The 25,816-nt window shown below is 38.1% G+C and overlaps 1 protein-coding gene across 1 annotated transcript in view; it reads right to left on the bottom strand.

The window, feature by feature from the left end:
- Positions 1–25,616, bottom strand: part of LOC122811654 (glucose-6-phosphatase 2-like) — a 111,070-nt gene extending 85,454 nt beyond the window's left edge. Inside the window, exons 1-3 of the mRNA XM_044083645.1 lie at positions 25,070–25,616; positions 22,681–22,790; positions 1,836–1,935 (exon numbers count right to left, since the gene is read on the bottom strand). Coding sequence (XP_043939580.1) covers positions 1,836–1,935; positions 22,681–22,790; positions 25,070–25,287 — 428 coding nt within the window. The 5' untranslated portion in view covers positions 25,288–25,616. The remainder of the gene's footprint in view (positions 1–1,835; positions 1,936–22,680; positions 22,791–25,069) is intronic.
- Between the last annotated feature and the right edge of the window lie 200 nt (positions 25,617–25,816).

The raw sequence follows: 25,816 nt of genomic DNA, 5'->3' as shown, positions 1-25,816 counted from the left end.
ATGTATGTTATCTGTGTTCAGGTAATGTTCAGGTAATGGACTAGTAACTGGAGAGGCCAGACACAGGTAGTAGAATCAAACATTGCCTGTTTTAGTGGTGAATGAAAAGGGTTTCCCACAGGAGGGCATCCTCTGGTGGAGACCAGAAGTCTAGCCCCAGGCTTATGTATTTGTGGGTGGTCATGGTGATGATAACATGCATAGAAAGAAAAATCCATGGTGTGTATATACCACAATGGGGCTAGTATTGCATGCATTCTAAGTTCTAAACACAGAACCATTCTTGAGAAGCGGTGTATACTCAAAAAAATCAAGCCAATTGTTCATGTTGCTGCCCAGTGGGATAAGTGGGATAAACATAAATAAATGTTAAAGCATGATTTGCTAAAAATGTTGCCTTTTAACATTTTTAATCAAAATTGTAAGATGTGATAACTTAGGCCTCTCCTCTCCTCTCCCTGTCTTCATCAAGGAAGTTATGAGCACAGATTCTTGGAATACTGATAATGAACTATAGTAATGAGCCCACCAATTATGCCCCAAAACTGGCAAAAAATGTTTGTTACGCACTTCTTTGATGTAGAAAAAAATGCATACATTTCGTTAAGCACCTTTCAGATCTGTTTTGCTCAATAGCCACCATAGAAGAGCATCAGGTGGTTATAACAGCTTTAAAAGCTGCACTGTGCTTCATACTGACATACAAACATGTGTGACAGAGTGAAGTGTCTAACACCTTTTAAAGCTTTTGTTCCATAAAGCATAAAAGTTCAACATGTGATAACTTAAGCAGTCCTCTTCCTCTCTTTACCATGGACAAATACAGTGAACCTTGAAACATTTAATTATGAGAACAGAGTCTTGGCATACAGAAAATAATATTGTAAGGGACATGTTAATCATGCTGCAAATCTGACAAAAAGATGTATGTCATACACTGCTCTGATGTGGCAGAAGTGCATAACACATTTTATTAAATATCTTTCATTGCCATTGTGTTCTAGTCTTGCATTAGACCACCCACCACAGCACTGCAAAACAGCATCAGACTGTTGTAAAAGCTTTAGAAGCTACAGTACACTTCATACTGCCGTGCATAAAAGTGTGGTAGATTTAAGAGCCTACACCTCCTAAAGTTTTTGGTCCATAAGAGTTGCATTTCCTTCCTAGACAATTCTGTGTTGCAGCATTAAGTATGTTACAGCTTTAAAAGCTGCAAACACTTTGCACTCCACACCTTTTTTTTCCCTCAGTAACTCCTGGCACATCAGAGCAGCTGAAGCTCATTGTAATGAAAATAATTATGATTGTGGTACTCTGATTATAACCCACTAGTTATGCGTTCTTAAAAGGAATGTCAAGATTCACTTCTCGAGCTTTGCACTTGAAGTGGAATTCTTGACATTCACGTCTAGAACACTAAACAAGTGGGTTATAAACAGAGATCTGATCATAACCTTCTATGTTACGAGGTTCCACTAACCTGGAGATGTAGTATGATGTAATATATTCTCGTAGCTGTCACAGAATTGTTCTCTGATAACTGACTTGGACACACAGGTTATGAGAACTTACTGAGGTATATCCTTTTTGTACAGTGTGACTGGGTAACGGATTTTATTTCAGAAATATAATTCAAAGAAACTTGCAAGAGAGTAGAAGCACCTTACTGTAGTCCAGAACTGACAGAAAGCTACAGTTTCAGCTAGGATTAGTGTCCACCAAGAGTTTATTTTCTCTTAAATAACTTATGACATTTGCACACTTATTCTTAAAATGTAGATAACCTACAATTACACAAGCATTATTAGGATTATTTAACTCTTGAAACATACCAGTGAAAACATCCTCCTCGTCGTTTGGTGTAAGTAAGCACAGCTGTCACCATTACATAGCAGACGCTGGAGGATCCCATTGCATGGCCAGATGGGCTACCTAGAAATAATGCAATAAATATTATATATGCATACACACATCTAAATTAGCAGCTAATACAACACTTAAGTTATCATTTTTGGCTTTCCCTTTCTGTTTATAACCAGTTGTAAGATATCCTTAAAAGTGAATTGGAAAAAAAAAAGATCTGACTTTGTGTAGCTTCAGCTGGAGGAGCAGATAAGACTGACACATCAGCAGGAATTAGGACTGTTTAACTCTCAAAACATTTCCGAGGCTGCTAAACCCTGCCCACAACTTCCATAATCTACTGCTATATAAATAACCTCAATTTTTCATACCTTAAAACAGTTTTGGCGACACACTGGATAGCCTCAAGCTGCTTCAGTGATAGAAATATATTTTTAAGATAAATAATTAGATTTTTTTTCCTCTTTGACACCATTCAGTGCCAACTTTATCTTATCTTTCCTGTCACTTTAACCTGGATATTTTCCTTATCTGTTAACAATTATTATTTTTTTCTTTAGTAGGACTCTCTCACACATGCTCATACCCTTAGCAGTCACTGTCTCCTTATGTAAGTGCCATCTGTAGCAAACAGTTAACTGTATTGTTCAATTTATTTAGGAGGTTGCCCCAATATCCAACACTGCTTTAGTTGTAGGAAAATGTAACAATGCTACAAAATAGAGCTGTATAAAGGCTATTCAAAATTATTTAGTGTCCCAGAAATTGCAGAAGCTAGAATGGCAGGCCTTTTAACTCTTTTTGCAAGTTCCTCTGTTTAAATATCCTAAAGTCTCCTGTAACAATATGATGGTCCTAAACAAAAGTGTCACAGGCCAGCCGACTTCTCAGTTGAAAAGATTATTGAAGATGATGGACTTGAATCTAAAACCAAGCTGACTGCACTTATTGTAACTGAGTAAACTGCCCAAGTTATGGAGCCTCTGTTTGGCAGACCAGGGCTCATTTCTGTGGTGCCACCTCACTTTTCTTTGGTGTTATTGCTGGGCTGCAGCAATGGAAAATGACAATGACACCATACCATGCTATCAGTTCCTATCAGGCAGATGCTACAGTAGCTGACTGAGATACAGTGCTGGTCCCACCATCTGCTTTCCTAATATTAGCCTACTTAATGCCAGTTAAACTAGCATCAGTTCCACTGATGTTTGTTTTGACAGTGCTCATGTTCTTCTCATGGCTTTATGATTTTGTGCAAGAAGTATTCCCCCTTACGTGTTATTTTAGTGAAACAGTTAATACAGTCTGGCCCTTCTGAGCAAACTGTGGCCTTTTCAGCATCAGCACTTCCTTCCTGGTAAGCCCAGGTCCTCATTTGTCTCAGCCAGCTTGACCTCTCTTTGGGGTTTTCAGTGCCCCAGCTGATACTTCATCCTCCTCTTCTACCACTCACTGACTAACCTGGTAAATAAAAAGAGTAAATCTCAGATGATATGAAGATGGAGAATGTGCTCCTTCCCCCTTCTTCACCACCACAGTATCCAAGATTTGGTAAGATCTGACAATTTATGCAGGTCAGAGAAGGATAATTAACTGATTCAGTTTCATTACTCTGAAGAAGGATTCATCAAAGTAGTCCTCTTGAGTTCTGCTATGAATCCTTGAGCATCAAACTCCTTATGAAAGACAGACAAAGCATGGATTAACTGGCTAAAGAATAAACATGAAAAAAATTGGTAACTATTCAGACATGTAGAAAACCAAGTCAAAAAAAAGTTAATAGAGATACAAAGTTGTCTTATACTCCCCTAAAGATAGTCATAAAAACAACCCTAAAAAATTCTGGTTCTCCATGTCCTCTCTCATCAACCCAAGTGCAAAAAAGGATCCCAGCCCATACATAGCCATTTCTCTTCTTCAAACAGCTACCTATTTCATTGCATACTTCACAGAGTGCATGGATAACTTGACCTCAAACCCACCCAACACACCCGGTTCCACACAGCTAACTTCCCCTACCAGAGACCCTAGCACATTTTCTTCACAAAACTAACCTAACTTCAACCTCTGCATTATACATACAACTCCATCTACTTTAAATTTTTAAATTTCAACTAGTTTTTATAACTCTCATAGAAAAAGCTTTTACATAAAGTAAAAAAATGTTGTTCCTCTTCAGCTGACAACCTTTCCCAGGAATACCTAAATCGAGCTACAGATGCAATAGCATACTCAATCAGCATTCTTATTAATAGATCAATAACGGACAATGGCACATATTATCCACATACATAAGGTAATTATACTGATATTACAAATTTCCATCCTATAGCCATCCTGTCTCCCCTCTCTAAAATCCTTGTATGCGTCAACAATTTCTCCACTATCCCTTACAAAATAATATAATCACCAATACACAACATGGATTTTGGGTAGACCACAGCACCTCCACTGCATACTATCATTTACAGACACTGTCAATAAAGCTCACAACTCTAATAAACTTGTATCTTCAGTATTTCTAGATCTATCAAAAGCTTTTGACATGGTCTGTCACAGTAAACCCCTCAATTAACTTTCCACCCTGGGTCTATCATTTACATCTATTCAGTGGTTCTCTAGCTACCTTGCCAATAGGCAACAAGCTGTAAAATGGCAAGGATCCATCTCTGCATACCTTCCCACTTCCACAGGAGTCCCACAAGGATCCATCCTTGGCCCTCTAATATTCAATATTTTTATCAATAACCTATATTCATATTTTTGTGAAGGCACCTTTATTCAATAAGCAGATGTCGCTACCATCATCTGCTCTTCAAATACCTTAACTCACCTCCAAGAAATCACCAAGCTGTCATCTCCATTGAAACTTGGCTTATAAGACCACAACTCCCACTCAACCCCCCACCCCCCCCAAAAAAAACTTCTCTTCTTTACAGCAAAAACTCATACACCTAACAAAGCATCTTTCAAAATCTTTTCAGCAAATGGCACTGAAATTGAATTAGTCCACCGTACCAAATTATACATCCAAAGCAATATCAAGAAAACCTACCATAAATTAAACATGCTGTACAAAAGCAAACATTTTCTGAGCACACCCACAAAAATTATTCTAGTCAAAACCTACCTTCTGTCCTCTCTACTCTATGAAGCACCAATTCTAACCAATTTACAATCCACCATAAAAAAACAGTCTTGAAAGCTACTACAACAAAATTGCCACATTTGCTACTAATTCATCCTCCCTTATGCATCACTGTAAAACTTTGCTTACCTGTAGATGTCCACCTCTCCTACAGTCAACATATAACAACACACAAAATCATACACAAATCATTCGCCTGCCCATCTCTCTCCCCTTTAATCAATATATATTTCCCCTAAAAGAACTCTTAGATCAGAAGACAAGCAACTTCTCACCATAAATAAACTAAATAAATCTTCTGGACAAAGTCTATTCTCATAATCAGTAACAAAAAAAAATGGAACTCCTTACCTCTAACCATCAGAACCGTTTCTAACCTAACCAGCTTTAAATTCTTCCTAAAAAATACTTTACAAAATCATCGACCTGCTCTTGTGCTAATCCTGTCTGAAGTTTCTCACTATACTTCACTCACCCCTTCAACCTAAATCACATTTCACAACCCTCTCCAGCCTCCTACTCTACCCCTTTCTTTGTTTTTCCCACTACTTTACCTTATCCACTTCATCTCTTCAGACCTTTCCCCTACCTCTTTCCTTCCTACTCATCTAAGCTACCTGAAGACACTCTAGCCTGTACTCTTCTTATAAACTCCTTCTCTCCATCCTTCTACCTTCTGTAATCATAATATGAACACAATCTCTCATACTAAGAAATCACTCAATTTCCCCTCACTTTCTCTAATCGGGTAATCTCCAATATCTCTTTAAATATCTTATTAGAATTTCCTCAAGTCTTATTTATCTTATAATGATCTATGTGACAAGTAATATGACTAGTGAGTTTTTCTTAACATATTTTCTGCAAATCATGTTATTGTTTTTCACTGCACTCTACTATGAAACATATGTTCTATGTTTTTCTCATTACATTTTTTCACTCTTACATTTTATAGTGTAACATGGTACTTCGTCATTTAAAATATGTGTACTTGATTTTTTGAAAGACTGCGATTGTACAACTTTTCTCCCTGGGCCTCCAATGAAAAGGGGCACATTCTGGCCTCAGACATTTCCAGTAAACAAAAGTCAAATAAATAAGTAATTAAAATCAAGATGCCAAGGAACCAAAATGCCAAAAAACTAATTCCAAAAATACACAAGGGCAAAAAATTAAAGGGTATGTACTTTTAGCATGCCACCTAAATGGGCTAATTTGTACCTTATTTAGATAACTAGATCCTAGTGGTTGACAGAAGAAACAGACTCACTTAGTGAAAGGAGTCTATGCTTCACACCTTTAGCTCCTTAGGGACTACTGTGAGTTTTGGAGAGATTCACCTGACCCAGCCATTGACCTTTATAGGCTGCTTTCCAGTTATCAGGACATCTCTGGCATTTTTACTACTATAGATGATCTTATCTTGACCATTCTTTCTATAATACCACTGTTGTTTTGTGAATTGTCCATTGCAGGTCTGTGTGTACTTCAGGACTCATCCACATTTGAGATACCATACGTTGGTACAATCATCTTGATACACAGACTAAGCAAAAGTATGTTCAAGTCAAAAAAACATTGAACAAGTGCTTCATAAATCCCTCGACAGCAAAAATGATATTCATAAAGTAGTCATCTTATTTGCAGCCTTTTTACCTTCCCAATGAGCACCAAATGCTGGAGGTATTTTTCTCTGATTACTACCCCCCCCCAAAAAATAACAACAGCAAAAAATGCAAATGACACAAAATTTTCCCAGAGGCATGCTATTTATCTTGCCTCTGATTTCATTAATAAAGTTTATTCTGAAGGTCAAGCAGTCAAAGTCATCATCACTACTTTTGGTTGCTTTTTACTTTCCCAGACCAGTTTGATTTTTTTCTGCTTTAGTGGTTTCTTCTGACTCCTATATTTTGATTCTTTCATCAAAGACATTTGTTGACTAATCCTTGTTGTGGAACCCACTAGAGTCCCTGCTCTTTCAAGTTAATGGCTTCACTTTCCCAGTTCCATCAGTCAATAGGTATTAAGAATTCTCAATCAGAGCCGGTCATTTGTTCTAATCATTCCTTCTTCCCATGGCCTTCCACTAAAAGACTTAATGGGGAAAAAGGAAACAATTTTTATTTTGTGGCTTCTGACTGATACAAGCCCCTTTTCTTCTCCATCTTCCCATGTCATTCAGCACTTCTCAGAGCTTTTTGATGTTGGCCTGCAAAACTTCAAATGTTATCTTTTGAGAGGTCATAACAGTGTCTGTCTTTATAGATCATCTTACAATCTTCATTGTTTTTTTGAACACCATATTTAGAAGGCAGATTGTCTGCAATGCTAGCCATGGCATTTATGTTGCTACCATGCAGTTATGGGTTTTATTATGTGCAGAGCTGCAAATTTAGCAGTTTTGTTATACCACTTTTCTAGATTGATATGTTGTGTTGTGTTGTGGGAATATTGTTGATTGGTGAGCATAGTATGTTTGGGAGTAAAAGTGTTTGTGCTGATAGTAGTTGAGTTTGTATCATTAAAAATGGTTTGATTTTGTAATGAATGCCTAGAATCTGATTAGTTTTTATTAGTACATTGTTAATATGATTAAACTTCAGAATCTGATCTATAATGAGTCATAGTATCTTTCTGCATCAGTTTTATTTATGGAAGGAAAGTTGAAGTAGTGCTTTTAATTTATCAGAGTCAAAAAGCATTAGTTTATTTTTGTTTTACAGTTTAGTATTAGTTGGGATTCCGTGAGCCATTCCAATGGTTTATAGAGAGAGTTGGAACTTTTTTTGAGAGCATTTAAAGAGGCTGCTGTCCATATTAGTGTGGAGTCATTCGCATATTGAATAATAATTGCATATTTAACTGTTGTGTGCATATTGTGTATTTATAAATTGAACATAAGTGGTCCAAAGACAAAACCTTATGGTGCACCTACAGTTACTGGTAGGAAAGAAGAGTAAATATCTTCCCACTTTACTGCTTGAGATTTCCATGAGATATAACTAAAAACATTGTATTGTTTTATTGCTCATGTCCAGGTTGGAAAGCTTAGGTAGTAGCATGGGAAACTGTGTGTAGTGCTTTAGACAATTTTAAGAAGATAGAGGCAGCTGTTAGATTTTGACTCTGCTGCTGATTTACTGTGATAAATAAGCTCTCTATATGGTATGACCAGGGAAGAATCCATGCTCTGTAGATTTTAGTAGATTATTCTTAATCGGTGGTTCAATATTTGTTTATATATTTACAATCATTTTGGAGACAGGTGCTAATATATTAATAATTAATTAATTAATTAATGGCCTGAAGTAAGAGATATCATGTTCATATCCTTGTTTGTAAATATGATTTATACATGATTGTTTCCATAGCAGTGACACTTATTGTTCCTCAACAGATTCATTCAATAGAGTTCCAAACAGATACGCCATGGAGTCTGTTGTTTTACACCCGTAATCGATTAGGATATTATTTGGTGCACTGGTGGTTAGTTTCAGTTTACAAAGTATTTTATTTTTAATTTGATTGGTGCCCACAGGTAGCTAGTGCCTATGTTGAGTATGCTATTTTTATTATGTTGCTGTTTTAGCAGTGTGATGAGAGCTTCTGTCAAATAAGTGTTCATCTTATATGCTAGGTTGTAGTCTGTTTCATGGTAGAAAGTTAGGTTAGTCTTTTTTTGCTAGTATTAATTAAAGAGATTATACTGTCCCCAATTACTTTGCTGGCAGATTGTAATCTAGGAAAGTAAATTTTCTCTTCATCTTGTGTTGAATTTTTTACTCTCTTCCTAAGAGTGTTATTTATTTATTTTTTTTTATACAGAGATTGCATAGTTTGTATTTTTCCAGGTCTGCCATGCTGTATATCTAAGTTACTTAATCTTTTAGATTTCAAATTGACCAAGGAATTAGACATGCTTTAACTTTTTTCCCCCAAAGAGAAGCTACTCTGTTTTGTAAATAGTTAATGGCTTCATCAAGGAGGAGGTATTTGAGTGAGGTCAGGTTACATTAAGAGTTTTTTTATTATTTAACAACTTTATTAAATTCTCACTTTTAAATAATAACATAGGTGCACATTCTTTAACAGTAAAGAAAACAACCGTGTTAATATTTTTCATTATTTAATCATTATGTATTGCATATATTTTCTTTTTAACAGTCATCACTTACTCCAACATTACGTAAATTGCTCAGTTCAATTTCACTCTTCCCAAACATTTTTCTACATAGATTGTTTCTACAAATTCCATTTATTTATATAAAATTTGCTCTTTCCATTTTTCTAAACATCCCACCTCTAGTTCTTTTATCTGCTTTACAATATCCAGTACTTCAATTACAGTTTACATTGTCGGAGTACTGAACTAAATGTAGTTTTATGGAACATTTTTTTTTTCGTCTGGTCCACTAGTATGTTCTTTGTTTTGGTATTCTGGAATGTCTCCAAATAATTCATACAGGATGATGACCAGTCAATGAGTCTAACAGTATACCAGCTAAGTGTATGTACGTCTGATTATTAATAATTATCCAGTCAAATATACTTTTTCTACCAATCACTGTCTTTTGTGGTGGGTTCTCAGATTAATTGTTAATTAAAACAGGTTTATATGTAGGAGTTCTATATCTGAAGCTTATTGAGAAGACAGTTGAACCAGACCAGTCCAAATTAACATATCCAAAAATTATTACTTTGGTGATCCAGGACAGTACAGCCTCTAATGTATTTAAGTTCCTTTTTTTTTTGCTCCCCTTCTGCTTCATTCTTTCCAGCTAGCCCAATGTCCCTGTCAATCACCGTGTATATCAGCCTCTCCTACTGTCTTGTGAGCATCTTCATTCAAAGTTGAGGCCAGTGTGGCACCCAAGGGTATCATGGGTGGGAGATCATGCTGTTGACTGCTTCCACTAGGGGATTTTTTCATTTATAACCTATTCTATGCTAATCCCCCATCCCCTGCATTTGCCTGTTACATTTGAGGGCTTCTCCCTTCTATGGATTATGCATCTCCACACGGAATAACTAGATGAACATCCTCCCCAGGGATGGGCACATTCACCCCTCCCTATCAGTGCTGCTAATCAAATCCAGGTAACCTGGGCCGTTGTTAGGATTTTATCCCTCTATGCCACAAGTTCTTGGCTGTTTGATTTGGAGGTATGTATATAGGAGATATGTACAATATTTAGTGTGAGTTTATTTTCACTCTAATTATTAACATTTTCTCTTTATCGATATTTGGGATAAGTTTGGCAATGGTAATTACTTGTAAGTTATTAGAGGAGAAAAGTATGATACCACCTGCACAGTCAGTCAGTCTGTCTGTCCTAGTTATATTATATCCTGAATTGAGCTCTCAAGTGGAATGTCCTCATTTCAAAACACATAGACCAGGCAGAGCCATTGAAGCCACATATCAAGGAATAAACTAGAGGAGTGGTTTAGGTAGCCCCTTACCCATTCTCTTACCACAGAACGTAAAGTACTGGAAAAAGATGTCCCAATTTATGGCCCACTGCCAAACAAGCAACACTTCCCTGCTGGGGGGGGGGGGTAGTATGACCTTGTTTGTCCTTGTTTAGGTTCTACACAATAGACTACCTTTCTGACCTGTGTGGAGAGGCCCCTTCTCCAGGGCAAATCCATACTCAATGCACCATGTGGGAGCAAAGATGAAACCTCCACCCTGCAGGCAAAGTGCCCATATTCAAAATTTGTGATGGGTTCTGGGGTACAGGATGAATCAGCCAACAGGGTGGGTTTGGGGAAGCTTGATGCAGGTACAACCTCTGGTGGAGACCAGTAGTTGCACAGGCCATCTACTCAGATTACAGAGAAGCAGTAGTGATACATTTGATGTTATTTCACTAGCCTTTCCCCTAAGCTAAGCTTTGACAAGCCATCATGACAATGATGGCTTCTGAATCCACACACACAATTCATAGGTGGATCCCTTGCTCCCTGCAGTTGAATTATCATTAAGGTCAACTCCCCAACCAGTTATGGGGTCCACCCAGTAATGTGTCATGCTTTGAACACCCAGACAGAGCAATCAAGTATCCAGGGCTTGGGTGGGTTTGGAAGTTTAAACAGCAGCCAGAGGGTTGTACAAGGCAGACATGAATGATTTAAAAGAACTGCTGGGTTCTGTTGCAAAAGTGAGAGATCCATCAGAAGTTTGTTGGGTATGGTCCAACACTCCAAGACCGGGTGGCAGGGGGTCTGACTACTGGAAGATTTCCTATGAGCATGTGGTCTTTGTGCACCTACTAATGCATCACAGTCTATTGCAATACTCACATAATCAGGCATGCAAAGGTACCTTTTAAACTGTGGTGTCTGTTAAGCCCAGATGACACAACAGAGTCTGCAATTGGACAATGCTTGCACCTTCATCAAGTCTGCCAAAGGTATGACCTGCTGGGCTCTTACCTTTTTGTTGTGTCTTTCGGCTTTTCCCGGTTAGGGGTTGCCACAGCGGAACTCCGGTCCGCTAATGATTGGCAGATAGATTTTTACATGCCGAGTTGCCAGCCCTGACACACAACCTTCAACAAAGGTACGCCCATTCACGCATGTCTCCACGCAGAAGACTCTCTAGCTGAGAATCGAACAGACAGCGTCTTACTGTGAGGCGTCAACGCTACCGCAGCTGGGCTCTTACCTAAGTCAGAAATAATTAATACTGGACAATTATGTTGAGGTAAAGAAGATAAGTCAGTGGGTGATAAAGGCAGAAATAATAAGTGGAAATAACTTGAGTCCTTGTGGAACTCTTAGATTTAGAGATGCAGCAGATGAGAAAATGATCTAGGTTTAATGAAGAATGATCGGTTATGCAGATAACCTGAAGACCACCTGAGTTCTTCTGGGACAGATCCTGGGTACTGTAGTGCTGTTACAAGATGCTGGCAGTTGCCTAGTTAAGTGCTGTTGTTAGGCTTGTGAATACAAGTCCAATGAGTTGAAATGTGTCCATATTTTAGATTATGCCATCTGTAAGGCAGCATAGTTCAGTTGTGCTTCTAACTGTCCATAAACTGTGTTAACATCTGGACAGAATATCACATGTATGTAGGTGTCCACAGGCTGGATGTGGATTAGGTTTGTAGGTATCTTTCCTGGGGGATGAGAGGTTGATTTAAACTCTGAAGTCTGGTTTGGAGGACGATTTTTGATAGTGGCCAGATAATGACAGCTTTCCAAATGCTGTGAAACACTTTGCCAAAACAATACCCTTCAAATCAAACCAAAAGGTTTTTTTGCAAAGCCAGCTGCTTTTGCTGGAGGTGTGTGTGTTTTGCTGGATAAAGTAATTGAATTAGGAGATGAATCTTGGGTCTGCTAGATCCCCAAAAGATATATATATTTTTTATAATCTGTGCAGAATTTTGTTGCTTTTCCCCAACCTTTTTATGCAGATATGTGATTGCGGAAATTTTGATGAATATTTCAGTTATATGATCCCATTTTGAATTAACATAATCCAGGCAGGACTAACCAGTGCTGCTCTTATCTAATATTCCACAATCAGTATTATTTTATATTCCTATCATCTTTTGCTAGGGTTTGAAACTGGTTATTGCTATTGTGATTCCCCTACTTATTCATCTGTGACTGACTTTACAGTTTTTAGTCTTTTTTCTGTACTAGCTGTACTAGATATCAGCATATATCATTCAGAAACTGCACAGATAACATGAGATCTTAGAGGGGAAATGGTAGGATGTTAACCCTCTGTTGCTGTCTAAGAGGAATTGCTCAATGAAGAGGTTACTGGTTCTTTAAAATGCATAACTATAAAATTCTGTTATTAAAGTGGGGAAAAACTCTTAGATTAGGTTAAGGGAAACATGAGAGTGAAGTTGTTTTTTAATGTGATGAACTCTTTCACCTTCCAGTTTTATTGTCCTTTAATATAAACTGTTCCACCTTCCTCTCCTAATTCCTCCATCCTTCCCACACTGCCTACAAAACAGGAGTGGAACTGACGGACTCAAGATTCAGAGTCCAGATAGACATATTCAGAATACCTCCCATTTATAATATTTGGATCAGATCAGTAGTATTCTGTGTAAGTGGTCATTGTAAACAGATGCACAGCAAGTCTCTCAGAATGAAAACAGATGCAGAAACATATCACAACTTATAACAGTTCTATTAGTCAGCTTATCCAGGCTTAGGTTAGTCAGGACCCAGCTGGCCATCTTGCAATTCCATGTAAGGAGTGCATCACAAAAGATTGGCTAGTCTTTAACAAGACCATAAAGGAAGTCTTTGGAAGACAGAAGGCTAAATGTTACTGGTGTAGGGGGAGCATATTATACAGGTCTCCTGCATCAAGGATATATGACTTTGCTATCTTCAGGCAAGTGTGAATGTAAGCTTATTTACATATGTTCATTAAATGGATGCACATAAAAAAACAGTTGATGTATCTAAGGCATATAGTGAAAGGTATGATAGCGAATGCACTACAGAGAACATAATACACAGCTTAGTCTGATTAGAACAAAAATTTATAGCATTCCATTTACAACTGCAGACATTAAAAATATAAAAATTACAAGCAAAGTCAAGTTTCATTTTTCATTCAGTCTGAAGAAAACAACAATTCTCAGGAAAGTAAAGAGGTCCTGCTTGAGTCTATAATGACCAGCCATGGATACCAGAATAGTAAGGAGACTTTTATAATGGGCTGAGGCTTCACACAAGGCATATTCATCCAGTACTGCACTTTTAATCTGGACACCTCCAACAATAAAAGAAAGTCAACAAAACTCCAGAATTTGGGCAGCTTCTTCCTAAAGGTAATATGATGCCTTCACACAACATGAGCACCAGGTTCTGCCTTGGCATACTTTCCCCTTTAAAAAACAGCCAATCAAAAATATCATGCATGAAAGGAACTGTCACAGTAACTGAATATTATTTATTTATTCATTGACATTTGTTTACCTGTAGAATTGACTGAGTACAGGTGCCCTTTTTCAGCAGAGGCCCAGGAAGAAAAGTTTCAAGGTGTCATATTTAATGCAAGCAATGTTTACAATAACACAGTTTCAGTGACTACATAGCATAATAGCATAATAAAATTTGTATTGACATTCACACACAAATTTACAGGCCTTGTACTGAGAGTTTACAGACAGAAGAGTGGCGTATAAGACAGGAGGAGAAATTTAATAAATACAACAGAGTGAAGTATTAGAGGAAATAAGCCAGTCTTAGTGTTAATGGAGAAGTAGGGGTGGAATAACTTGGTTGTGCTGATTAGAAGTATGTGTATTAGTTTAAGAAGTACAATAAAGTGAGGTATTAGAAGGGGATAAGCAGGTTAAGCGATTTAGTGCTTTAAAGGACGCTATAAGAAAGGTGATGAATGATGTTAGAGAGCTATGTCCTATATGAGGAGCAGGGACAAAGCCAGGAGACAGACAGGAAGTCTTTTAGTAATGCTTTGAAAAGATGAAGGTGTGTGATAGACCTGACTGATAAAGGAATTTTATTCTAAGTTCTAGTTACACTGTTGGAATGGAGATTGATCCCAGCAGTCCTTTGCAGTTTGTAGGAGGTAGATAGTTTATTATTTGACTAAAGGGGATGATTTTGAAGATAATATTGGAGAAGGTGTCCAATTGTTGAACAAGTAGATGGGGGTATTGATGATTTTATGGGTTAAGGTGAGCTGAGTATAAGATGGGTGTCAAGGAAGCTCGAGACAGTTAAATGTTTTTAGTTCTCAACAGTAGTGGATCTGGTAAGGTTTGTTGTAACTGAATCTGTCAGCTTTGTTATAGCACTGTTCAAGCTTAGAACTAAGTGAAGCTTGTCAATTGGTTCTGATAGAGGCTCCATATAGGAGACAGGGTAAGAGGAAAGTGGTCACTAGAGTTACCTTGGCAGAGTTTGTAAGGAATTTTCTAGATGCTGTTGTGGATATGTAAATTGAATTTAAGATTGTCGGCGATCGTCATGTCAAGTACTATTATATGTGGGGTAACTTTAGTCATGGAATTATTTAAGGAAGACATTTCAAAATTTTTAAAAAAATAAGTAATTAAGGTTTCTGGGGGGTTTAGTAGCAGATGATTATTCTGTAGCCAAATTTCAACAGAGTTAAAGGCTTCTTGAGTAATTCTCTGAAGATGTAGTAGGTTGTCAGAAATGCATATTAGGGTAGAATCATCAGCATATTGTATGAGGAAGCTTGCTGAGAAGGTTTATGTAAATTGTCAGTGAATATATTAAAGAGCAGAGGGCCGAGAATGGAGCCCTGTGGCACACCATTATTGAAAGGAAGGAAGGGAGAAAAAGTGGACAGCCATTTAACAGATTGGTATCTATGGTTAAGTAGTTTTTAAATCATAGTAGTGTGGGTTGTGATAGCTTAAGGGAATAAAGTTGGTAGGGGAAACTTTGGTGAGAGACTAGCTCAAAAGCTTTAGTCAGATCAAGGAATACAGAGGAAACAAGTTTGCATTCATCTCTGGCTTTGTTAAGGGTATCTGTGAAAGATGAGGCCGTGATAGTATTATGGATGGGTCTAAAACCATGCTGTGTGGGGTTCAGGAGCTTTTCCTGAAGAATATGTTGAAAATGTTGCTTGTGAATGCACTTCTCCAGAATTTTTGACAAAGGGGATAATACGGCAATAGTTCTGAAACTGGTAGTATCAGATGAGGTTCCTCCTTTATGAAGGGGATGATGAAGAATTTTTTCCATAGAGAAGGAGAGTATGATTCCTTGATAGATCTGTTTATTAGAAGAGACACAGGATAGACTATGGAACTGGCAGCCAGCTTGAGACATTATGCTGGGAGATTATCTACTGAAGGAGAACAGGGTTTCGGATTAAGAAGTAGCGATTTGATCATAGGAAAAAAATGGGAATTGTGGGAACAATACATACATTGGACGAATGAGTTTTAAAAGAAGACAGGACTTAAATGAGCTATTTAATGATTGAAAATGATTGGGAAGATTATAAGTGATATATAATGTTTGCAACTGGGAGTGTGTCAGTATGGTTTATGATGTAAAATGCTTGCAACTAGGATTGTGTCGGTGTGGTTTGTTTTCATTTACATAAATGTATGATTGCTTATGTAAAGTGATGGTTTCATAAAAATGTTTCTTGTTTAAAAAAGGGGGCAGGGACTGAATAATGTATGTAATGTTGCTTAGGTTATATGATCTATAATAATATATTTGAAGTATAATGTTTGTTAATGTTAATTTAATACAATTTGATTACTTTTGTATAAATGTATATTTGCTTGTGTCACAAGTGATGAGTCAATAAAGGTGTTTAAAAAAGTCATAATTTGATTTTTCTTGTCTGTAATAATTTGTCTTTTAATACGGTTAAATAGTTCTTTAAACTGTTGTAGGTTTTGGAGAGATCTATATTTTAACCATTCTTTCCAAGCCCAATCTCTTTCCTATATTACACTGAGGCAGGGCATTACTAACCAAATAAGAACTAGACTTCTGGGTTAAAAGTGGTCACTCAGATTAGATATGATATATTTTAAGTAAGACACCAGAGCATTGTGGCAGTCAAGACTGATAAAGAGCTAAAGAAATTGGCCATATCCTTTGTTTTACTTTTGGTTGTGGGAGGAATGGTTGACCTCGAGACAATAAAATTCCTCAAATAATGATTGCCAGAACAGGTATGGAAGGATGTTCTGTGGAAGAAGAAAAATAGTTTGATGGATCTTAGGTTGATGGAAACACATGTGTTAAATGACCGTGAACTATTGTTTGCTGAGATTATAGAGACTAAGATGGAGGGAAGTTGGGCAAGCTGCTAACCATTCCATAAGGGCAACATCAGTAGTTAAGGCAGCCCAATAAATATACTCAATCTTATCTGCTTTGACTCATGCTCTCCCCTCATTGCATGTTCATGCAGGATGTTTCTTTATTCCCATTTATAGAACCCATGCTGCTCAACATATTTATCTTAGATATTAGAAGAACAACCAGAAAATCAAACCCAGCTGTCTGTAGACAATGCAAAACTGGCTTGGTATTTAAAGATGAAAGAAATAGCCTGAAGGGGAGGACAGAATAGGCCATCAGATGGCAGTTAGATCCCATGGTGTGAGTCCTGATACTTTGTGTGTAGTGTATCACACTATCAAAAAATCAACGCATTGAATGGCAGGTAACTGAACACAACTTGTTGATCACCAACCAATTGAAAATTCATAAAAAAAAGTAAAACTATTTTTTTACAGAGGTGCAAGCCCCCTCCCCCACACACTCACACCACTTAATAATTATTTATATGTGTGTGTATAAATGTAGATCTCTATCAGATTATCAAAGTTTCAAAATTTATATTTATATATTTAATTAGAAGGGGTCTGGGGGTGTGCAGGGGAGCTGTGTTTTATTTAATATATATATATATATATATATGTGTGTGTATGTATGTATACACACACACACACACACACACATATATATATATATATATATATATATATATATATATATATATATGTTTATAGGGAAGTCTCTGGGACAGGAATCTAGCCCTCTAGCATGTTCTGTTTATTGTGGTGACAAGGTTTAGGTTCCTAGAGCTTGTGGTTCGGCGAGATTGGGATTTCTTTAAGTATAGCATGTCCAACAGCTCCGGGTTTGACATAGCTTTGTATGTTAGGCAGGGATTGCCTCTGAGTAGGCGATATGTGACGGAGTAGAGCTGGAGTTTTTTCAAACAGTCTGCGTATGGCATCTGTTTGAGGCCGGTAATCCTCTTAGTGAGGTATTTCTGTGGCCTGTCCAATTGTTGTTGGTGTTTTGTGAGATACATGCCAAACGGGGCATTGTACTCTATAATGGGTCTGATGAGGGATGAGTAGAGAGGAACAATGACCTCCTTTTTTCTAGGGGAGAGAACCTTTTTGTGATGAGGTGTGCCATGTAGAAGGATTTCCTGATTACTGTGGTGATGTGGTTATCAAAGGAGAGACTACTGTCCACCTGTGTCCCAAGGTCTCTTATCATACTTTCAGTGTTTAGTGAGCTACCACCTATGTGGTAGTTCATGGGTACTGAGTTTTTCCCAAAGGAGATGACAATGCACTTCTTGGCATTGAGTTTGAGGCCATGACTTTGACACCAAGCATCTGTCTCTGTGAGGCCCTTTTGTAGAATGTCTGCATCATTAGGTGATTCTATTATGGCTCCCAGTTTGCAGTCATCTGCGAACTTTGTTAGCCAAAGACCTTCTGTGTTGGCCTGCACTTCAGAGAAGTAAATGCCAAACAGGAGAAAACCCAAGACCGAACCTTGTGGTATTCCACTTGTCACTGGTCTGAAGTCGGACTTGGAGTCGGCTACTTTTACTGTGTGGGTTCTGTCAGTGAGCCAGTTGGCCACCCATCTTGTGACATAGGGATTTATGCCCAGTTTAGTGAGTTTATCTATAATTCCAGAGTAACCAGCCTCGCCAGGGCTAATGGGCGGTATAGTTTCCAGGTCTAGTAGCACCATCGTAGGCACATAGCCTGCGGTGAGGCTATATGAATGAACTTGGTACTTAGGTGGGGTGCCAGTTCATGTCATTCAGTACTCAGCGGACGCTGTGCTCTTGGCTTTGGAGAGGTCTTCTTTAATTACAGGGGCTTTGCATTCTTCGGTGTAAGATGGCATCAGCCGGCGCCATTTTTCCAGTCTCTTTGCTTGCCGGTGCCCGAAAAGCAGAGCTGTTGTTCGCAGTGCGGGTCGGTCAGATCAAAGCTAAGTACCCCGTTGAGGACTCTTTTGCCTCTCCCGATGTCGCTTGTGTAGCCTGTGCTTTTCAACCCAACCGGGCCAGGCGGCTTAGGCGAGGAGTTTGAGGAGTTTTTTTTTTTGCTTGTGCTTGAAATTGAGACCGCCGGACGGACAGCACAATTAGTTAAAAATCTAAGGAAAGAGGACGACACTCCGGGTCCGGTTTTCTCGAAAAGAAAAACCACAACCGTGAGTGTCGTGTTTCGCTGAAAACCGAGGGGAAGAAACCGGTCTCAGTTCTTCTCCGGCCGAAAACAGGCCCGGTGCTGAGGCCGAGGAGCATGGTTGGGGCTTTTGCCAGGGCTAAAGCAGCTAAATCTTCTAAGGCCTTACCTGCTAAAATACTCACAGGAAAGGCTAAGGACTTTTTACACTTTACCCAGCGATTTATGCCCAGTTTAGTGAGTTTATCTATAATTCCAGAGTGGGGGATGGTATCAAAAGCATTGGCGAGGTCAAGATAGGCTGTGTGTACTACCTTAGCCTCGTCTACGGCTCTAGTGACTGCTTCAAAGAAGTCAGGCAGGTTTAGTAGACATGATCTACCTTTTACAAACCCAAACTGAGTGGGGTCCAGGATTTGGAGGTTATCTATGTCTTTGTTTATAAGCTCCAAGATGATACATTCCATGGCCTTGCAAACCAGCCTCGTCAGGCTAATGGAGCGGTAGTTTCCAGGGTCCGTAGTGGCACCATCTTTGTGGAGTGAGATAACCATCAGTGTGCACCATTCAGTAGGCACATAGCCTGCGGTGAAGCTATGAATGAACTTGGTACTTAGGTGGGGTGCCAGTTCATTCTGTAGTTCATGCAGTACTCAGCTTGGGATATTGATATTGTCTGGTCCCATGGACGCTGTGCTCTTGGCTTTGGAGAGTGCAGTCTTTACTTGTTCATCCGTGATTACAGGGGCTTTGCATTCTTCCGGTATTAAGATGGTATATATATCGGTATATACCAACTCTGAGATTGCACTACAGTGGGGAAATGGCAAATTCCCTGATCCCCACTATACTGTGATCTTGCACAGAAAAAAAGGCTAGTACATCCAACACTGTTTTTTTTCTTTTTTCATTTGACAAGTTGACTTTTCAGCAGCTTGTATGTACTGCACACATACACAAATATATAATTAACTTTGAATCACTGTGCCTCAGAGTAAGGGAATTCAGATATATTACATTCTCTGTATTAGTGTATATAATCATATATTCTCTAAATCACATTAACTTGAAGTATCACTTTTCAGACTATTAGAGTTATTGTCCTCAGACTTTCACCAGACAACCACAAAAACCCAGGGGTGGCATAGGAAATAGAGTGACACCAATAATGAAGAAGAAGAAGAATGAGAACAGCCTTGGAGTTTTAACTGCCTGAAAAATAAATCACATTGAGCAGAGCAAAATGACAGTGGCCAAGGGCATCTGGATGGTGGACTACATGGCTCTGAAGAGTCAGTCTTCTTCCTCCTTACAGGCCACTGGTGTTCACACCTGAAATGCTGTTCGCAGTTCTGAAAGTCATAAATGGAAAGGGTTGTTATGTATGAATAGCTAACAGGTTGCAGTGAAGAGCTGCAAGGATGGGAGATCTAACATTTGGTATGGAATACTTCCAGGAATGCAAAACAGATGAGTCATCCTTGCTGGAATTACCTCTCTAAAAATGATTTTACATCTGTGAACTCCACTGTAAGACTGCATGTGTGCAAGCCCTTTTATCACTTTTACAGAGATGTTCTCCTTCCCTCATGGCTGTGTAATAACTGGTGAGATAGTATGTATACATAAGAGGGTATGGGGGATGAAATTCCCCACAGAGTGTAGTATCAAGAGGTTGCCTTCCTTGTAATAAATGCTTTTGAAACTTTTCTAACCCATATTTTTGTTGGGAGTTAGACAAGCACCATAAGCATTCAAAGAGTCATAAGACAAACTGAAAGAAATAGAAGACATGGAAAAAATGAATAGCTGCATAAAGAGCTATGTAAAACAAACAGAAAACAGAAGACATGGAATAAGTTAACAGCTGCTTAAAGGTTTATATAATAATACAAATAGACAGAAAAACATCACAAAGTTGTCAAATCAACTGCTGTTTAATGAAAAAGCTAAGAGCATTTGTTTTGCACATAAAAGAGACTTCAGCAGGTATGGTGCCCTTCACATTGCATTTCTTTGGGAGCATCAACAGACCTGAGATGATGCCTCTCTTTCAGCATCTTAGATTATGAGTCAATGGAGGGTTTGGTAGATAACCCTGGACCTCACCTACCAAGAATAGGAGGCAGCTCCCCTGGGCTTCCTGAGTAGAGGGCTCCCTTGTAGCTTCCCAGACTCATCTACCAATTGCACATCGCAAACTTAGCACATTTTATTGGCAGCAGCTTTGGGGGAAAAAACTTCTACCAAAAGAGACATTAGTTGGAAGTAAAAGGACTAACACAGTTTTTAAACCTGATTTTTCTGTGGGGAACAAGCCACCCACATTTCCCATGCAGGGGTTTTGCCCTTGTATCACACTGGCTGTTGGTAAAAATATGTAATATATGCAAAGGTGCTCAGGATATAGTGAATATCACTCTAAAACTCAGGTGAGAAGTAGTCATATTTTATTCACATTACTGTTTCTGAAAATAAGCCAGTATTTTTCAAATAATTGAATAAGGAAATAATACTAAACAATATTAGAATTTTAAAAAAATCACAAAGGGTTATTGAAACTGACACAAACTTATAATTTCTGTTTGTGTACTGTACTATGTAGCTGTCAGGTTAGCCTTCTACCGTCACACTTCTTATAGATGTAGCCTTCGCTCTGTTCCATTTGCAAGTTGCCTGAAAAAGTTCACTAGTAATCAGAACACATCCAGATAATGGATGAATGAATTAATGGAGTATACTGTTAGGAATTAATATATTCAAAATATTTACAATAAAGAACATCTTAATAGACTCATATGTAAGTAAGTACTAGGCTTGCTGCCCTTGTGGGCCATTCTAAGCCAAGCCAGTGTCCTCCAAGGATGAGAATCAAACCCTGAACCTTGTGTCTATGAGGTAAACACCTTAATCATTATATAATAATACCCATTTGTTAACCAGGTAGGCCCACTGGATACACAGTCCCTTTACTCAGACAAGCCAGCATCAATGTCTAGTAAAATGACTTGTTTAAGGTCATACAGTAGGCAAATGAGGGCTAAGGGAATCAAACCCTGCACCATGAGAACTATAGCTTATCAGCTTAACTCTTTGCACAACCCCCCAAATGGTATGAAAAGAATAACATAACATATAACCACTGTGGAAGTGAACAAGGTAGCAGCTGATCACATTTAAAGTTAATATTAGGAGTACTAGTAAACGTTTACTGCAAACTGCTATAGTAGTACGCATTCTGATGAAGGCATCTTTGATTCTGATATAGAAGATTGAAGTGTTTACTTACAAGTATTATTTGAGGTCACATAGTTAAAAGTAGGAATTTGCAATATGGAAGTTCAGAAAAGACATGAAGATGCATTTCTTTGAGGAAAAGCCGGCAGAACCTAAGCCTTAGAAGAGGATGTTTGTAGTGCAGAGCATTTGCAGTTATTGGATTCAAGCAAGCATAGATTAAAACAGTGAAAAAACATGATCACAGTGACTGCAGGGGTGACAAAGAAGGGCAGGGCATAAATATCTATGTTTATGAAGATGAATAGCTCTAGATGAGAAGAAAAAAGCTGGGTAAATCACTGGCACTTTCTTCTGGCAACAGTGGCATCTTCATGCCTTTCCTAAACTTCCATGATATTAATTCTAACATAGTCTCATTTTTGTTTCATTCTCTGTAAGAAAGAATTGTAGACTTACCTGGGCCTGTTTCACAGGTGATTGAAAATTGTTCAAGCTTTGGGACAGAATGACTCTGATAAAACTCTGTCTCGTGGACCCACCAGTATGGCCGCTGTCCACTCAAGATCCTACATGTACAGAGACAAGCAAATATAGTTATGGATGCTGCATACAAATTCCATCAGTGTATACCGACTTGCAGTATGAGGCAGCAGAAGAGTTAGCAGAAGACAAAATAGGTTTTATCATCATAACTAAACAATGCATTTGAAATCATAAAAAATAATGAAGCATTTCACGACACTATGACTTTATCATAGAGCTGTCATGTCCCCACCACAAATGTGAAGTATTTTCCCTGTTTTCTTCATTTTTTCAGTGTTACAAACTATTTGTTGAATAAGGAGCAAATAATATTCTGCTTTTATGCTCAGTTTGTATGCCCTGTGTCTGAAATTTGCCTTCTTCATATCCTACCGAGTGACCTCTGATTTTCCCTTGTGCTTGCTGATACAAATGTGGCAGTATATTTGTATACTGGTTATGCTATGTTTCATAACAAACCTGAGCAACACAGGGTCAGCTTGGGTCTACTGTCTAGGTTTGGGAGCATGTCTATGTATGTGTATGTTCAGAGGCTTTGCATGGAAATTTTGAGTGAACTGTCTGGGGAATAGAAGACTGCTGACACATATTTCAGTAATTAATTCCCCCATCTTACCTTGCTTAGCACCCTGAATTAATTAACCTTAAAGAGGGTTTTTCCACTGTGCAAAGAAACTCAAATTTAACATAAAAACAGTGGACATATAGGGAAGTCTGTAAAATGATTAGTAAACCATATGGCGTACGTATATCTCCACAGGAAAACCATGGTGGGATTAAAAAGACAGTGCAATACGGATCCTGGAGAAATAAACATCCTACACAAAGATGTAAAAAATACTATATTTGTTTTCACTGCATTTTTTGTCCGTTGTTTTTATTTTTTATCTTTCATTAAAATATTCTTTACATCTTGTAGGACATTTATTTCACCAGGACCTCTATTACACTGTGTTTTTTCAATTGCACCATGCTTTTCCTGCAGAGATATACTCACATCATATGGTTTACTACTCATTTTTGAGACTTGCCCATATGTCCACTGTTTTTCTGTTAACCCTGCATTAATTACCCCATGGAGGCATCCCTTCTTTCCAGGGGAATTAGGTTTTCAGCTACTCCACTTACTGCTAGAGTAGCCAGACATGAAAGCTGAACACCAAGGTGGGCAATGTACACAGGAAGTGTGGATTTTTGCTTAATGGTCATATTGTAAAGGTTTTTCCTGTACAATAAATGCAGTGCATACACTCATTAGCCTTGTCACTGAGTCTACATTCAGTTCTATATAATGTGCTGTCTTCATGCTGGCCTAGATAAACAGCTATGTACTTGGGGTTACCAGTTCAGTCTCTGCTACTGGATAAGTTTGCCAAGCAACTTAGTTTGGCAGCCTAGTTCTGGTTCACCTCATGAAATGCTTTCTGCTGCTACCTGTACCTTCTTTCATTGCTAGTATCATATAGCTACAATAATTCAAAAATGCTAAAACCTGAAAAACTATGTGGAAGAGGAGGGAATGGCCAAGCCAGCCTACAGGGCAGTGAATGACCTTTGGAGTTAAATAAAGCCCTTTGAAATGAATTGTATTGTTCATACTTGTGAGACTTTGTTTTTGTTCCTTGATCTGCTCTATTTAATCATGTACTTGCATCTATAGGGGAGAGAGAGAAACTACACTTCCTAATTAGCTATTTGCCCATGAGGCATTGTTGTGCTAGTTTCCTGGGTTCAAGTAATTCAGCATAGATGATGAAACTAAAATTGACTTCTAAAGTTTCAGGGGGAAGATATATCAGATCTGTCATATATCGTGGAACAAGGGTCAACTATCTATTTTTTTTACTATATTGTTTCGCAGCACTCAACAGTAATATTCTGTAGATTTATTACATTTCATCATATTATTTATATGTGTGTTTAAGGCTAGCTGATAACCATATCTACTATAAACTACACCACTGACTGTATGGCTACCTTTGAATGGGATAATACTGATGTTAGAAGCTGCGTACATTATTTAATCTGTACACAAATATTTAAAGTGAGTAACACTGGTCTTTGCAGTAGAGCCCTACTGAACACAAGGTATAATGCCTGTCTAATATACTCTAGAGGCTAAAGTATTTTTATTGCTAAAGGCAACTTCTGAAAAAGTATACGTGTTCAGTTCTGATGTCCAGAAATAACCTACATCTAATAAAGAATATTGATAAATGACCACAACATGAAAGTGATAAAACAATACAAAACAGTGAAGAACCATGTAGCTATAAGTGATGTATGAAAAAATATCTCTTACCATTTAAGGATCAAGTTGCTCCAGTCCCCTATGACTGCCACCCACAGCATCCTTGTCCCCACTTTCTGACTTACAAAGAACCATATAGGAAAATACAGCAGCAGTATATTCAGAGGATCTGCAGCAGAAGTCATAAAGTAAAAAAAGTTATGGGAGCTTTTGTAATTCTTCTGCAGGTGCTGGATGATGTTTACACCCTGACTGTGGATAAAATCCATCTCTTAATATTTTCAGTGACACACTGTGCTCTTACAATTACCCAGTTGCACAGGCCTGGCATACAGCTTTTGTCTGCTATTTCAGTGAAATACTGCAGGCTGTCTGCTCTGAGGATGGAGTTTGCCTTTAAATAGTTAGGTAAACATACCTCTGTGCTCAAAACTAGGTGAAGGGGAGGGGGACCTGGAGGACAAATTACTCGTGGCGGTCACCATAAGCACTTCTGTTTACTTCCCAAGCCAGATAAGAATAAGGATGCTGCAGCAATGTGATACATGGGCCACAGGCTATATATCTATAAGGTATTTAATAAACTTAAATGCAAAAAGTTTATAAACAATAGCAGCAACGTCAAACATTATTGCATTCTTTTATTAATATGATCTTTAATGATTAAATTTAATGTTTATGCTTTTTAATGTTTTAGCAAAATATGTCCCTGGACTGCATAGCCTTAACATCTAGCTTTCTGGGAATGTTGTTTTATTGCTGTCCTTAGACACAGCAAAAACAAGGTTTTTAAGTGCC

Source organism: Protopterus annectens, chromosome 9.part0 (assembly GCF_019279795.1).
Source record: "Protopterus annectens isolate FY-2018-M chromosome 9.part0, PAN1.0, whole genome shotgun sequence".
Classification (NCBI taxonomy): Eukaryota; Metazoa; Chordata; order Ceratodontiformes; family Protopteridae; genus Protopterus; species Protopterus annectens.
The sequence above is the reverse complement of the archived record's forward strand: the minus strand, read 5'-3'. Positions and strand labels throughout refer to the sequence as shown.